Below are 17147 nucleotides of genomic sequence, written 5' to 3'. Positions count from 1 at the left end.
CTGCTGGGATGTGTGACGACGTGCTGCTCACGTTGCTGGGCCCCATCACTGCGGTTGGTTAGTGGGTTGGTTGGTTGGTGTCCATCATCAGCCTGCTCACCTGCTAGTACGGCACGATCGTTCTCCCCAGCACGCCGGAGGTTAAGACCGGTGATCGCGCTTCGCTCGCTTGATGCTCACCACGATGCTGCGCTGATTGCGTTCCATTGCGCTTGGAGGCGCCTCCTTCAAACACCAATCCCCTTTCTTGCGGCCCCTTCGCCAATTGCTAATCGTTTCATCGGAGATACTTCTAAAAGTGCCGTCTCGCTCCCTCGCTTAATGGAGCGAAGATTGCCAGCCCTAGCCCGGATCCTAATGGCCGTGGCGTGCGGTCGCGATCCTAGGCGCACCATCACGCCACAATTCAATGTACAAATTCACACACACACACTCACATAAACATGTACATCATCGCATTCGATTCGAACAATTTCCTCTCGCGGCACTCGGGAGGGTGCGCATCGGAAAACCTAATTTTGTGCTGCTGCTCCAGACGAACGGCAGGCAGAGTTTCATCATCCATCGATCGATCGATCGGTGTCGTCGTCATTGCAAATCGTCGCTCCGGTTGCGACATCAGCCCATTCAGCCGCGGTGCAGGGTGTCCCAAAACAAGGCACCGTCCGTATCAGCTACTGAAGGCGTCTGTGTGTTGATGTTTTGAAGAAAAGGAAGAAAACGGAGGGAGAGAAAGCTTGTAAGGAGGAGTCGTAAGTGAGCTATTAGCAGGCAGAAGAATAGCGAATCTTAGTGTCATGGACCATTACAGTAACGCAGACGACCACACAAAAAAACTCAATTAGTGCTTCCAGGTGCTTTTAATGGTGATGTTTGATAGTGTTGATAGTGTGTGCAGGCCAGCTCAACCACAACCAAGGCAATCGATTGCACAAAGCCTGTAAAAGTGTTCACGTCTTATTTGCGTCTGTTGTGCCGTTGGTGTATCTTGAAACATCTTTCGTCAGAAGTTCTTTACCCGTTGGCAAGAAAAGGCAAGGTGAGTGATTGTAACGTGCCCAACAAGCAACGAAGTCCCTGTGCAACTACTAAACTTGCCTTCACCGAAAACGTGCCATCTGGTGGTAAGCAGATGAAACATAAAGTACGTGATTGATTGCCGTCACCGTCATTCCCATCCTGTTACCTATTCTCTCTCACTCGCCGCTGCCCGGTGAGAGCAAACAGAACAGTCTTCTTGATTTATGAACCACAATGATTGCAAAACGACAAATTCACCGCAGGATTTAATACGTTCCGAATGACTCTACGGTGGCTGATGAAGTGCAGTGGAATCAACCCATTCATTGAAAGCTTGCTAGAGGGGTGAACTTTACAGCTACAGCTTTATCGTTGTTTCGTGCAGAAAATCTTAGCTCACAGTTATGATGGATTATTAACCACGGCGCCGTGGATGGGAAGTTGGTTGTGCTGCCACTCGTTAGGGTAATTGAAATCGGGTGAAAAGCTTTCATAAAAAATCACGATACTCTCAATCACGTTGATATTTTCCCATTGACCACCGAGCGAGCCAATGGGGACTGGGAAAATGGCTTCAACCAGGGGCGGAACAATTATCAGCTGCAACGTTTGTTGTGTGATAACGACTATCGTTGGAAAATTATGAAAAATATATTAATCACGATTCATGGTGGGCACCGTTTTCTGGTCGATAAAAATGAAAATTTCTATTTTCACCAGTCATTAATTTTGTCGATAGCTTTTTGCGCCAAATCCGGAACACAATTGCCGCATGGTTGAAGCATTGTGTACTGGAGCATCGTTTTAATGCGGAGCAAACACGCTCGCTTTGACTGTGAACAACCTTCGCGTAAAATTCACACGTTTTGGTTACGTTTTGTACCACGGATCGAGCGGCTCACCGAGACTTCCAACTTTTTTTATGAACGTTGTCGTTCGAAGCATTTTGTGGAAAGGGGAATGTTGGTTGGTTGAAGATCATATTTGTTTCATATTCAACGACTGGATGAATGATGAGCCTGAGTGAGGCTGAATGATTCAAACTAGCAATTTGTAGAATTCGTGCACGATTTGATTGGTGTGCTTCCTACGCTTGGATGTCTCCATGCGAATTGAGTGGTGAATAGATGCTGTACATGCGGTGCTGCTGTTGCTAGACATACAGTGGCCGGCAATATAAAGTGGCCACTACTTACAATTTTACATTTTTTACATTTTTTCCGTGAAAAATGAAGTTATTGTACTGCTTTACTTTTTGAAACATTGCTCGTGATATGCTTAAGTATGCGCAGTACCATAGCATGACAAAAATGAGAAGTTTGCTCCAAGAAAAAATATTTTTTCCAAAATTGATCAAAATCACTGTGCCAAAATAAAGTGCCCACTTTATTCATTCTACAGAAAATATTTTTCTGAACAAATATAACACCAAACTTATAATTTATATGCGTTCCTCTCGCATTCTTTACATGTTCTTTAGCCATGGATCTTTAGCGTATTTTTTTTCTATTTTTTAAAGGTTTATCTAGTTCTGCATCTTGTTTTTGCATCTGGTTCTTCTCAAGCGTTATCAAGAGCTTAAAATTTAAAATTATTTGTTTGTGACACCAGTTTTATCCACCTTCGCACATAGAATCTGCCACAAATTCTCGATGGAACCAAGATTTAGACTTCATGGAGGACATGCAAGGTGTTTTATACGATACTAGTTGAGAAATGTTTTTTGTATTGATTGTGTGTGTTGAGATGTTAGCCTGTAGGAACATGTTTTTAGTTTTCAAACCCCATTTTTTTAAAGAAATATCCCAAAGAATTGATGAAGAATGTTAAAAAAGGTATCAGCCATAGTTGTACTTTCGATTCACACCAGTTTTCCCGCTACTCCTAAAGATAAACACCCCCTAGCTATCACATTGCAATTTTCGTAATTTACTGCTCGTTAGATGTGGCGTCCTTCAAGTTCCTCGCCCGAGCTACAGCAAGACTAACAAAGCCAATTGGCTTCAATACGATCAAGAACATGCAGATGTATCGTTAGATTGTTGAAAAACTGATATTTGGACAGATGAGTCCAAATTAGAACTGATGTTCAAAAATATCTAGACGCGATCCAACAAACCAATATGTATGAAGAGTGCAATGTGATGACCAGGGAGGGGATTTTTATACGAGAAGTGGAGAGCATGGTTTGAATCGACGGCATAATGAAAGCTAATACCTATATAAGCATCCTGTGTGAATTTATCTGTTTTCTGTGAAAAATACGGAGTTAGTAAATAAATTGATGTTACAACAGGAAGACGACTCAAGTTATACACGAAGAATTTTTGAATTATTTTTTTCAATCAAATCGAATAAAACTTCTTTAATGGCTCCCACTTAGACTTAACTTTAATCCTATCGAGATTTCGTGTGCAAATTTTGATGCAAATGTGGTGAGAATGACGTGATTATGAAAAACAAAATATGTTAAAGCTCTGAAATACTCCTAGGAAGAACAAATGCCAAATACGTGCAAATAAAACAAAATAAATTATGTCAAAGGTCCTCGAACACGTGAAGAATGCGAGAGGAACGCATATAAATTATAAGTTTGGTGTTATATTTGTTCAGAAAAATATTTTCTGTAGAATGAATAAAGTGGGCACTTTATTTTGGCACAGTGATTTTGATCAATTTTGGAAAAAATATTTTTTCTTGGAGCAAACTTCTCATTTTTGTCATGCTATGGTACTGCGCATACTTAAGCATATCACGAGCAATGTTTCAAAAAGTAAAGCAGTACAATAACTTCATTTTTCACGGAAAAAATGTAAAAAATGTAAAATTGTAAGTAGTGGCCACTTTATATTGCCGGCCACTGTAAGCCTTTGCAGTGAAGTATGGCTTAAAGTAATGTTTATTGAACGAAACGTACGATGTTCCCTCCAGTCGGTACGATTTGTGCTACCACACGACTATTTACTTGTAAGCGTACGGGCACTGTTTTAGTGGTCGTGACGATTGGCACGTGCACTGCCAACCACATTGTGATGTGAATGTCCTATACCATTAAGTTAATGGGAATCATTTCGGGAGCTACCATATCTTCGACAAGGTTAGACGATTGAAGCAACTACCTTGTTAAAATTCAAACGCAATTTGTGAGGCTTTCACAAACAAACAATGTTTTGGTGATTTATGACTCGTAACTTGATTTGAAATATGAAGACTATGTGATTAACATTTTAAGGACTTTTCTTGTGTTTGAATTAATACATCTGTGTATTCGGAACTAAAAGGGTATTTTGAATTAAAATTTAGCACAGAAAACTACAACGCGTCTGCAGACGACGAACCGACATGTCGGTACGCCCTGCAACAATGTATCGAGCTGTGCCTTAAAATTAATCAAGAAAATGAATTATTCATTAGCCCCAGCCCCGTTTCTAAATTAACCAACAAACCCCAAAACAACCTGTCCGGCCATTTTCAATTAACGCTAAATGGTTAGCTTCCTTTAACAGCGAGCCTTTCATCCGGTACACACCATACTGTTCCTTCCCCTTTCGAAGGCGTAATAGACAACGCCCTACAATGACTTATCATCGTCAACTCGATGGACCTTCACAGACGGGTACTTTATCATCGGTGCACCGAGCCCCATCGGCGTACTCTACCGGCACCTGCGCAGATCGAGTGTGCTGATCGTTGCATAAAACTATTTTTATGAGATGTTAAAAAGATTTACGATCTATTTCGGCATGATTCAAACACCAGTTCGTGTGGAACAGTGTGAAGAGATTTTTTTTTCGCCGCTTGCCTCTCCACTCACTGTAATGTATCCTTATCGGTCCGTTTGAAACGACTGATCCGGTGAGTGGATCGCATCATGTTAGCCGTTTAGCGATCGATAAATGATGCGGGCCGCTTGGGGTGGTGTGGAAAATTGTACCCTATCGGGAGTGAATCAAACTCCGGCTCCGGTGCGGTTGCAAATCGGCTTCAATCAACAGACACGAAGATATACCCCAGTCCAAACCGGCGTGGCGCTCCAATGCAAGCCCACTGGGTTGATAAATTGTTAATAACCCAACCATAAAAGAAAATTTATTAGCCCGCAAGGTTAGAGATGGCGAGCTGCTGCCGAGCAGTTCGAAGTGCAGTCGGCGATTTTGTGCAGCACCGACCGGTTACGTACCGGGACGGGCTGTGTCGTTTTTCCCTCCCCACGGAATCACGTGTCGCAAGCGATGCAACCGATAGCCTTACGGGCGGAAGGCCGTCAGCGTGCGCCTCAAATGGCCGGAAAATGGACACAACCTAAATTTTCCAAATCGCTTCAATCCTGAATTGGTTGCGGCGGTGCCTGGGTAGTACCATTATCGCAGCAGTACGTTAGGATCTTCATGTTCGCAGCTGTGGACGTACTTAACACCTGAATCTGGCCAGTGATTTGGTCACGTTCTGCTACGGAGCGCTAGCCCCGTCACTAGTGGTCCGAACAAATCAGCGCCTTAACACTTGCTGCAATAAGCGGTGAGCAAATCGATCTCTTCCCCAGGAGAGTATGGTTAGCTGCTTTAGTCACTTGTAAAACGATCGATATCCATTCCCTTCGATCGCGTTTCGTTGCAGTTCGAGCGTAAAGCTTGCAACGTGTTATAGTGATGGTCGATTTTTTGTACCAACCTACTCGCGATGTGGTCTATGTGATCTTCAATCGTGCGCCAATTAGTGCTTTAATTTACATGCAAATAAATATCACGCCATAGTCCCTTCCCTTTCGAAGTTAATTAATGACTTTCATTAGACAATTAATGACGTCAATCCGATTTTGAAAAATATTGCATACGACGTTTACTGATGAAGTAATTCTGTTCGACTAGGGGTAGTAGCGGTTTATGCGTTGTAAAATTTACATGTTTAATGATGGAAAAGAATGTCTATGCTTCTGCGGCAGGTAAGGATATAGAAAACCTACCGTACTAAATCATTTCACCCATTGTACATCTCAGCAAATGCTCGCAAGAAATATTTTGCGGTGATGATCCGTGGTCTTTTCAGTGACCTTTCCTACACAGCTAACCCTGAACCAAAAGATACCAGCCGGCAGCCCCGCCATTAGCCGGCACTGGTCAAAACATTAATTATAACGGATTAATTTGCTGCACCGAAACGGCATTGTGATGACCACAAATGTTCGGTGCCGGGGCAAGGCATCAGAGAGCACCCAAAAAAACACATGACCTTCGCTGCATCCACATGGACGAACGACGGCGATACGCTTCAGATGGGCCGGACCGAGGCCTCCGGAGCCGGCCCTCCGGAAAGTAATTAACATTTGAGAGCATCGTTCCGCACGAGCACAATGGTTGACGTTGTGGAATACAGTTTTTTCTTCCATCCAAGTAATGCACACGGCTAGATCGCAGCTTTATGATCAATCCATCCATCAAGTTCCCTCGCAGGTGTGAAAAGGGTTCATGAACTCTTCGCAAGGAGATACGGTTTGTACGGCTGGCAGCACCTAAACCATAGGTCAGCGCAATAACGGTGCTGATGTTTATCAGTAAATTGACGACCCGTATGCTTGGAGCCGAAGAATCGCATACATGCTCATAAAAGGTTACGAAAATGCATACTCGACGACAAAGATTAATATGTAACGATATGGTAAAACAGGTAATCTGACATGTTGAGGGAAGACAAAATAGGAGGTTTGACGCTTGAAAGTATTGTCCATTTATCATTGAACACAGATAACTTTTATGGTAGTTTCGGGTCCGTAAGGCTCATAACATTAGGCAAGTTTAAAGTATGTCAGGAATATCACAACAAAAAATGTGTGAAAATCTCACTTCTCATGACTCAGTTTAAAACCATGCGACCAAAATTAACTTCTACAAGAAAGTTCTGCTATGTACAGATTACTTCAAGATTTTAACGCTGCTCTCAATCAAACATCAGCCCTACACTCATTTACAAACAAAAGAACCGATTGAATCTCTTGATGTCTCTCTTCCGTTACGATCTGAAATAGGATCTTGGTACCAGCAAACCACAATCATCAACCCTAAGGCCATCGGTATGACGAGAATGCATTTAAAATATTTCATAAAATCAATTACATTCTCAAAACGATAAATATCTACCATTATGGTAAACTGCTACAGACCTAGCGATGGCGCAATCGTAAACACGCAGGGTGTGACATTTATGAAGCTCCAACCTTGAACATTTCGAACAGAGTAAGCGCACTAAAAACCTGTAACTACGTACCAGAAAACAACACCCCACGGTAGCAAGATCATCGTAGCCTACTTTGCATGAGAAGAAACAATACAACACGGTACGGATCGGGACGCAGCAGTAGCTGAAGCGGTGTAAAGTGTCCGATGTGCGAGAAATTGAACGCGACACCATATCGCGCTCGATCGCATCGGATCTCCTGCATCGCGGTAGCAAATATTCGATCTCTCAGTCTCTCCGTGGAAATTGGTTCATCTCGGCTGAAACAAGCACACTCGCACGGTTCTCCAAGCACCCGTTACCTTTGCTTCAGTCCCTGCACCACTGTCAAAGTGCTCGATCGTCCTTGAGAGGCTTATTATTTTGCACATGGAAGCTGGCAACGGCACAGCCAACTTCAATGCCAAGTTCATACGGCGTCGTAAGAAATGGTATTGCGGACGATGGCACCACAAAAAAAAAACAAACCAAGCAGCACCAAACCAGCACCGAGTAAGGTGGGTAGAGAAATACAAACCCCCCAGGGGAAGTGATTCCGGCCCACCAAACTGCCCGAGGGAATCGAACAAAACCGTTCACCCCGAGAGAACTCTAGCAGATGATGAGTTTCTGCAGGAGGAAGAACGCAAAAAATGGCATCATTAATGATTCATCATTAAGTGTGCGCCAGGAAGCAGTTGAGCAACTAAAAAAGCACATCCCCAAGAATGACAGCAACTGTTCCGTTTGCTCGTGTCACTCGCGGGTGGGCAGCAAACGTGATAGATGGAGATGGAGCAGTAAAGAAGACGTTCATCAACATGTCTTCAACACGTCAAAGCTGCTGCTGGCGGCATCTAACGAGCTTCAATATATCCTAATAAGCCACCGCTAGCAAGAGGGTCGTTATAGGTAGGCGCAAAAAAAGTAGACGCTTTGATGTTCCGTTTCCTGTAAACAAACAATCGCTCAATCTCGCACCTTCTAGCAGCGAAGGGAAAAACCCTCCAAGGAGTTCAGCAACCTGCACCTGTCATTCGTCATGGAGTTGTACATTGATCCGCTGTAGCTGCATGCGGTGATGGGTATCAGACAATCAAGAACCATTTTATTCGTGCCGGTAGGCTTAGCTTTGCCTGCGGGCAGATGAGCTCGCTGCTGGGACGCAGTGCAGAGTCGTACGATCGTGACGCGCACTAAATCTGTAGTAGATTTAAGCGATTTTCTTTGATGGTTCCGTACCCGTTAGAATGAATCATTGACCAAGGAAGGTTAAAAGCATCGATTGAAGAAGGAGATAACGAGTATTTGTGAAGCAAAAGAGCTTGATTCAGTCGTGCTGTTTAATGCGACTAGCAAGATTAATCTTTTAAATATCATAGAATCTTTATTTAATTTTCCAAATTCAGCCTTTTTCTTAGAAATAGGTGCGCCTTAATTCAACTTTAAAAGATAAATTATTGTTCTACAATTCAATTCAGTCACTCCTTCATAACAGATATTGTTTTGCTTGTGATAGCATTTCAAAGCAAATTAAACAATAGTGTAGAGATGAGTCATTCATTCACCTCAAAATTCCAGTCATTAAATATTAAAACAATAAACAACATTCAATAAATAAAACGTTCCAGTTCGTATGGCTCACACGGTTTGGTTGAATCATACAGCACTGGTTTCACAATTGGAACCGTGCAATAAACATCCAAGAGTTATGGCTTTAATTTAATCTAACTCAGCTGCGCAACGGCCGAGAACTTCCCAAACAGCTGAACTTTAGCGTCCGATCAATCAAATCCAATATTCTGCAAACACTACCAAAACGACACTGACGGAAGCGGGATAAATACCTCATCCAAATGTCAGACCCATTTGGAGCTACCCACGCACAGAACGGTTAGCCGAATTTTGATCCTCCACCACACATACTTTATTGTAGCTCCTGGCACTGGGCAGGACATTGGGATACTTGGGGCTCAATTCACTGCGCCGTATTTAATTCACGCAAAGGTGACAATCACAATTCAAGCCGCTTAACGAGAAGCTTCAGAGGAGAGGGGAAATTTGAAGCATTACACGCTGGCGGGAAGCAAGAACACACATCGCGCAACGTAAACAATGTAAACCAGCTTTTCTCCATTCCTCCACGGCTCGCAGGGCAAATACCAAGGTCAATGCTAAAATTCGGGAGCAAGTGAGCGGAAACGACGCATCGTCTTTGCCGAGCGAGGTAAATGACACACAGGCGCGCTCAGTGCTCCGTTTCGCACAAGTCTTTGAACTTTAACGATACAGCAAGCGACGAACCGAACGCGCGGCGCGAGATGTTTTTGCCGCAGCATGCCTTTATGACAGGAAGGAGAACATTTTTCATCCATTGTTGTTGGCGGGAGTTGTTTATGTACGCAATCGTACGGGCACACGATCGTTTGAGAACGTTTTATTTAAAGCCTCATTCTCGTATGATTAACGCAAAATGATAAAATCAAGCGTTCTTGCGTTCCATTTGGAACCGAGACTGGTTGTTGAATCGAGGATGAGAGACAAAGGGATGAAACTGAAACTCATTTATCGCAGCACGTCCATCTCATAGCATTAAAATTTTGCATGTACGCGTCCACATTTGGGCAGTGACGCGTGCGTGTTTTAAAAACAGCTAAAAATAATTCTACTTCTAAGCCAGCCCTTATCTCTACCTCGTTCCAGATGAACCTGTTTCCAACGGCTGCCTGTATGTGGCTCGTGGCACACCTCTGCGTCCTGCTGACAGCCGGCGATCACTTGGTCGAGTTCGTGTCAAATTACCAACAGAATGCTGAGGTAATGGTGGTGGGCCGGGAAAGAAATCAAGAAAACGCTAGCAGAGAAAAAGACTTGCTTCCTTACGTCAGGTGTAAATAACGCGATACGAATTACATATCAAATAATAATTAAGGTACAAGTTTGCCTATCTGGCCACCCCTTTCAACCCCTTCTGATACCGGTTGGGGAATGTAAAGAGCAATTTTTCCTCAGCGAACTCGGCAGTATCTAGCGCCGCGTTTTACTCAATCTGTAGCTCTACGTTCAATATTGGCTACCCTTGCACTGGCAATAAATCAAACCATGTGCCGTGTGAGCGCTCTTTAGCTGGGTCGAAATAAATGGAGAGCAATGGACGAAAAAAATGGTACCCAGGCACCCTTTTGGTCGGGCATCACTGCACCAACGCCACGGTTGCAGTGGTCTGAACTTTTCGTCGAGAATTTACGACGCTTAAATTACTTTCAATTAGCGAAAGCGCACATATCTCCTTGTGCCCGTGCGTTTGAAAAATAGGGACAGAGAGATAGAGACAGCAAGGTAGAGAGCTAGTGCAATGTGTAGTAAATCACACAAGATCACATAGTATAGGGTTCAATGCGATACGTCCGATCGTGGTTGGTGACCAAAACTTGCCGGAGGCAGTCAATTTGCGTGCTTCGCATTTCGCTTACCTTTGCTGGCGGACTTTTTTGAGTTAATAAGGTGCTATCTACAGGGCGGCTTTGGGATCACCCGCAATTATGTTTCAATTAGGAAGCTGAGAAGCTCATTAATTGGAGCGTGCCCTGAGAGCGAAACGAAAAATGAACCACATTTCCAAAGCCGCCCGAGGGACAGCTTACTAAATGGTCTGGCTTAATTGTTACAGATTGATTACTCGTTTCGGTATTACATCGATCATCCGCCTTCCGGGGTGTCGTTCGATCACTGGGAGAATCGAAAGGGTGACCACGTGCACGGCGGTTACGGTGTGCTGGAGCCGGGCGGATTCGTACGCACCGTACACTACGAGGTCGACGGCGACAGTGGCTTTCGGACGGTTATCAAAACAACTGCGCCAGGTAAATTGATTGTTGGCCAACAGAGAACCCATTTCACGTCTATGCTAACTTATACGCCGTGTCGTATGCTTACAGGAAGCTCTCAGCAGTACAACATACACACCGGAGGGAAAAGGACGCCTCCTCCGCAGCCACTTTGGAACACCAAACCGGTCGCTTTCGTGCAGGGCGTCCATAAATCGTAGCCGAGCCCTTGGATGCGACGATACTGAGCATCTCGCGAGCTTTACACGCGATCCCACCGTTCCTTTGGTTTGGGACAAGTTGCATCATAGTAGGATAAATCCGTGTAAAGCCTTGTTTTGAACTATCCAGCTGGAAGATGAATATTTTAGAGTTTACCAATGTTGTCCTCTTCTGTTTGACACAGGCCAATGCTAGTTGATAAGTTGTGTGTATGTTTTCATGCTAATAAATTAGATGTTTCTGACTACTGCCTCGGAAACGGAAACCGAAAATATGTTTTCTTTATGTGTCGATTTAATTTGCGGTGCTAGATACTTTTTCGTTTCCATCGATTGGCGATTTATATCGTACCAACTGTGATTTTTGTATACGCACTATAATTATACAGCAAAAAGGTAAAGGTCAGCATTTATGATTAATAGCTGCGTATTAAATCTATTTTTAACAAAACCTTGAAATTTTCCTAAAGAGCCTCAAGGTATTTTAACACTTTTAACACTGATTATTGCGTTTCTTTTGCAAGTATTTTTTAAATCATCATTTAATCGACATCCAAGTAAAACGTATTTCTTGGCTCAGTTTATTTTAATGATCGATTAAAAATATTTATGAAGGACAAAGACAAAAAAAGCACTGTGATCATCGCCAAAAACTCTCTCATGTAAACGCGCCAATACCCTCCGATACCCTGTGCGACCAGCATAGAAGCTCCCATCCAAAATATTCCCATCCGAACGGACAACGTCAGTCGATTTTTGCACCATTCATCATACGTACTGATTCGCCACGAGCTAGCGATCAAAATACATTAAGTTCAAGGGCAAAGCGGTTGCCGAAACCGCTAAAACCGAGTTCAATCAACTGTTGGTGTACGGGAGATCAATCGATCGATAGTGAACAGCAAAAAAGTAGACAGACAGCCACCTCCTTTGCCTAGCTCAACTCGAATGAAGTTAAATGTGAATTGAATGAGTGGTGGAACGGGTAGCAAAGCTTTTGGTGCAGTGGAGAGCTTTTAAAGCTTTGCAGGAGGAGTTAGTACATTTTATAGCAGAGGGAGCTTGTGAAAACATGCCGGAAAAAAAAGCTTTGGGGTGAAGTAGTACAAGCTTTCGTACGACTTTAAGGGAGCAGTCTACTTACATTTTATTGAGATAAAAATAAAAATTAAATATTTCTCAAAGCTTTTTCAAATTTGATAGCAAAAGAAGTTCTTGCCAAATGACCTAAAAAATATTATACTATTACTTATGACATATAAACCTTAACCAATGTACCCGATGCAATTTCTACTAGATAAAAAATACACATAAACCTCATTTTTAGCATAAAAATAAATCATTGTGCGCTGTACGCGCATCAAGTGTTTGCAATGTAAATATACTAAAATCTTGAACCATTAAATATTTCCGACACATATTTCTTTGCTTGTTAAAAAGGGAAATAATCAAAAATGCATTAGTTTTGATGTAATATTAAGTCATACTTATGACAGCCAAACTAGTTTTTGGCTGAAATAGGTGAAATAGATGCTAAATGTACTATGCTTATGTATCTTCGCTTTGAGCTTCTTTAATATGTATCTTTATTTTTTGTTCAGTTTGTACTTTGATTCACAGTCAAAACATAACACACATTTCTCTCCTTAAGCCGCCGACTCATTGAAATGCCTCCATCAATAACTCCTACAATGTAACACTAATTCAAACAAACGAGCCTTGCGACTTATCCTTTAGAAAACACAGCACTCCAATGCGGTGTCACATAATCCGTTATTTCAACCCAATTCAAAAGCCAGCTCAATTGGGAAGTGAACGTTACACAACCGCTACCCGTCCCGATCAGGTAGTTGCACACCGGGCATCCCGGTCCGGTTTTATTGTTGTTCATCTTCGGGAAAACAATCATCACACGAGCACACGAACGCTCAACGCCGTAGGGTCTGATATAAGAAAAGTGGCTCGGCCAACGGTCCAGCGCGTGTGCCTCCCTCAACCAGCAGCAGCAGGGGGAAAACTCTCACTCTCATTAATCATAAACAAATAAACTGTGGCTGGCGCCAATCCTAAGCGCAGCCTCTTGACGTACAGCAACAAGAGCCATCACACACGTATGTGGGCTACGTCAGTCGTCGCTGAGGCGACACGTAGAAGGCGTACGTGCTCTGAGGCAAAACATAACGCGCAAAATGGAGAGTGGAGCAGAAAGTAGGACCACGAGGGGAGCAAAAGCAAACTAATAGCACCCGCCCGCAATACCGCCGTGTGCGCAGGTAAGCGCAGCAGCCTGCGCAGCGCCGAATTCAAGTTCAACATAATTTTCCTCACTTTCAGCTTCATTCGCGCACGCTTATTGCATCAATCGTGAAGGCTTCGGCCGCTTTTGCTTTCCATCGTGGCTCCCGCTCGTTGAGGCAGGCTTCAACACCGCTCAGAAGTAGGTCAGTCGTTGGTGTGCACCAGCCCCTACCCTCCTCCCATTCGAAGATCACTGTAGACGGGCAGCAGCAAACGGTAGCACACCGCATCAGGCACGCGTCCGACGGGCGATTGTTTCCGCGAATTAAATTAACCGGGCCCATTGACTGCCCAGTGGCGATGCAGGTTTTTTTTCGTTTGAGCAAAATATGCAAAGCATTTGCTTAAAAGGGAGGTTCGGATTGGAAAGGATTATTTAGTCAAGCCCTTGTAAGCAGTACATTTAACGGGAAAGGACTTTTTTAGAGTTTGAGCACAATAAGCAAATTTATTAGAAAATTACTTCTTGGTCCAAAACAATCGTTTAGACACCTTTTTATTCTTTTTAAAAAAGTTAAATATAACGTATTGCTAGTTTGATCATGCAAACTTGCTTTATTTCAAGGAATATTCAATTTTACATAAATTTTTTTTTAGTTTCTAATACAAAATAAACACAAAACAAAGATTAATAATTCAAAAGAAATTAAAAACAACAATTTATTTGAAACATAAATTTCAATGAAAAGCAGAGCTACTTAAGAAACTAATAGTAAATATACAAAATTTGTTTTAAAAATCATACATATACACAAAGCACTATAGTTTGACTTTATCTTTCAATAAATTCCTGATATTAAACATCTGCAATGCAACATTTATCCTGGTTTCTCTTGAGTTTAGCTTTATTGAAAGAAAATAATGTTCCACTGATGATTTTGAAACGAAGATTTCCATAGCTTAGCGTATTTTTATGTTTTTCATGTTTTTCTGTGCAAGTTTGGAAAATGATCATGGAATTTATTCTACCATTTTAAGGAAAAGAAAAGTATTATCATAATCAAAATTATTACCAAAAGTATGGGTTTAATCGACGTTTTCTTTTAATATTAGCCAATTGTTTAAAGTTATTCTGATTTTCCATCACCAATAAATCAATCAAAATACAAACCCATCTGATAGGGCTCAATGTAATCCGTTGTTTTTTTCCCACCCATTAATCATTCCTTTTCTGCTAAGTAGGGTAAATGTACCTATAGTGGTGGTAGTACCAATAGTGGTGGTATTGCACTAAAATGCGGTTCATACGGAAAATTACAAGTAATTAAGTTATTTAAGTTAGTGTGAAATGTTCTTCAGCCTTTTACAAAGGGTTTAAAAGTTAAATGGGGCCATTCCGTTACTCAGTTACCGAAAAATCCATTATTTTGTTAAATGTGTCAACATTTTTCTAAAATCCTTAGGATTTCATAACGATACTCATTTTTCTGTTAACGTTCTAAACGACCACATAACCACGCAATTACTAGTTTTTCAACATAACTGTTACGTAATGTTATTGTTTTACTAAAATTATTTGCCTTTTGACCATATTTATGCATTTTTAAGTGTTTTTTACCATAGTGCCATTATAGGTACACAAAACAGGCATGTTCCTATAGTGGTTATAGTTATAAAATCAATAAAAAAAGGTCGTTTTAGATTTTTTCGGGGAAATTTTTGACATGTCGTACTGTTTTCACTAAAATAAGCAACAGAAATGAGTTTTATGTAGGTAATTTACCAAAAACAGGCCGAAATTCGCTTATATGGCTGAATGAAAACTTGACTTCAAATCAATCACACTCTTCCGGGTGTAGGTTGATGACAGGTGTGATGCAGTACTTTAGTCAATAGTTTCATTGATCAAATTTATACATTTTTTTACGATCAAATTACGCAAGAAACCTATATTATGGCAGTAATCCTTGCTATTCATACGAAAACAGCTTCGAAACTAAGTTTCATTGTTATTATACACCGTTTTTGATGCATCTTTGTTTATCACCACTATAGGAACACAATACGACGACTATAGGAACCATACCCCCATTATAGGTACAACGAAGCAGTCACAAAAATTTGTATTTTTTTCGTAAATTTGATGTATTTCATGATAAAAATGGTTGTGATTGCGTAGATAAAACATATTCCAATTGCTATGTGTTAAAATATTCAGAAATTATCCTTCCTAACACTTTAAATCCATTAAAACACATCGGTACCACTACAAATTGCACCACTATTGGTACATTTACCCTAGTTCTCACACGTTTCATCAAAAAAACCTCCAAAACTAATAAGCATGCTACCGTAATACGCAACACCGCACGCATGCACGCACGCATTGCTACCAGATTGATCAGAGATTGAGATGGAACTCTCAATTTCATTCGCCCTACGCAACGCTACTTCCCTCTCCCCACCCAAAAGGCTAGAAATCAATTTGAAGAAATTTTTAATTGTATGCTCGAGAAAATTAACCACCACCATTAACGTGCGCCAATCGCTCCAGCTAAACAGTTATTAAAGTGTCATCTGTTTTGGGTTGTGGAAAATCGGACCCAAAAAACACGCAGACACCTCCCACTGGGACACAGCGGCGTGCCCGGCGGCGGTCAGCACATTCATAACGAAATAAACCGATCAATCAGCCCACAAACCGATGCAGCAATTAAGACCTTTTTTACGATTGATCCATAACACGGAACAGCCCTTGCTTGCCCAATGCGGGCCCAAACGACCGCGGCTGCTGCTCTTTCTGCATGGGGCAATCGTAGTAGGCCACCGCTTTACGGCGAAAATCACGAAACCGTTTCCCGAGTGTCACACGACCGTGCATACGCGTTTGTGATGGTTGTATGTGTGCATCTGTGAGTGCAGTATTCGTTTCTACCCTGCACAACAGTCTCAGTAGGAAAGGATGGTTTTGGTGGAAAAAATAATGCATAAAAAACCACACAACCACACACACACACACTGGTAAGAGTGTCTGTGTCCCGACTCATAACAAAAACCCTCCAATATTGCCACCCTAGTGGCCTAGTGGCCCCCAAACAAGAGCATAAAACATCTGTTGCACCTTTTTTCTGCCACTCTTTGCCACACCGGAGCCCTCTGCAACGAACCCAAAGGGAATGAATCATATGTTTAACGATTTTTTTCTTCTCTTCGCTGCCACTGTTACCTTTGTCACGTTACGCTAATCGAGCATCGAGCTACGACGCAAATGCTGCGCTTGTGCGCCTGAACTCATTTCGATAAGTACCCGTATTTACGTGGAGATACCTGCCCCCATCCGCCCGATGGAATGCTCACATGCTCGTGCTCTTAGCACGAGCATTGCTTCACGAGATTGGTCGGCAAAGTTTGGTCAATTTTCCAATCTCCCTTCCCGCGGCCGTTGGGTGCGCTGCGGTACAAATTCTCGTCGCTGTCGATGACAAAGTGGACTCAGGGCAAGGGATAATTTTTGAAGCGCAAACAATGTTAACCATTGCAAACATAATCGAACACAGGTGTTGGAATGGCAGTATTGCGAGAGTTTCTCGGGAGGTTTTTTTTTCTTCTTTCGTTTTATCGGCCGAATAAA

The 17147-nt window shown here is 42.3% G+C and overlaps 1 protein-coding gene across 1 annotated transcript; it reads left to right on the top strand.

Moving 5' to 3' along the window:
• The first annotated feature begins 1045 nt into the window (after positions 1-1045).
• Positions 1046-11553, top strand: LOC120897230 (cuticle protein 8). Its single transcript, XM_040301925.1, has 4 exons — positions 1046-1144; positions 9934-10047; positions 10901-11093; positions 11169-11553. The coding sequence occupies exons 1-4, from the start codon at positions 1133-1135 to the stop codon at positions 11276-11278; spliced, it is 429 nt and encodes a 142-aa protein (XP_040157859.1). The 5' UTR covers positions 1046-1132; the 3' UTR covers positions 11279-11553.
• The last annotated feature ends 5594 nt before the right edge of the window (positions 11554-17147 follow it).

This window comes from Anopheles arabiensis, chromosome 2, assembly GCF_016920715.1.
Source record: "Anopheles arabiensis isolate DONGOLA chromosome 2, AaraD3, whole genome shotgun sequence".
NCBI classification, from domain to species: domain Eukaryota; kingdom Metazoa; phylum Arthropoda; class Insecta; order Diptera; family Culicidae; genus Anopheles; species Anopheles arabiensis.
The sequence above is the reverse complement of the archived record's forward strand: the minus strand, read 5'-3'. Positions and strand labels throughout refer to the sequence as shown.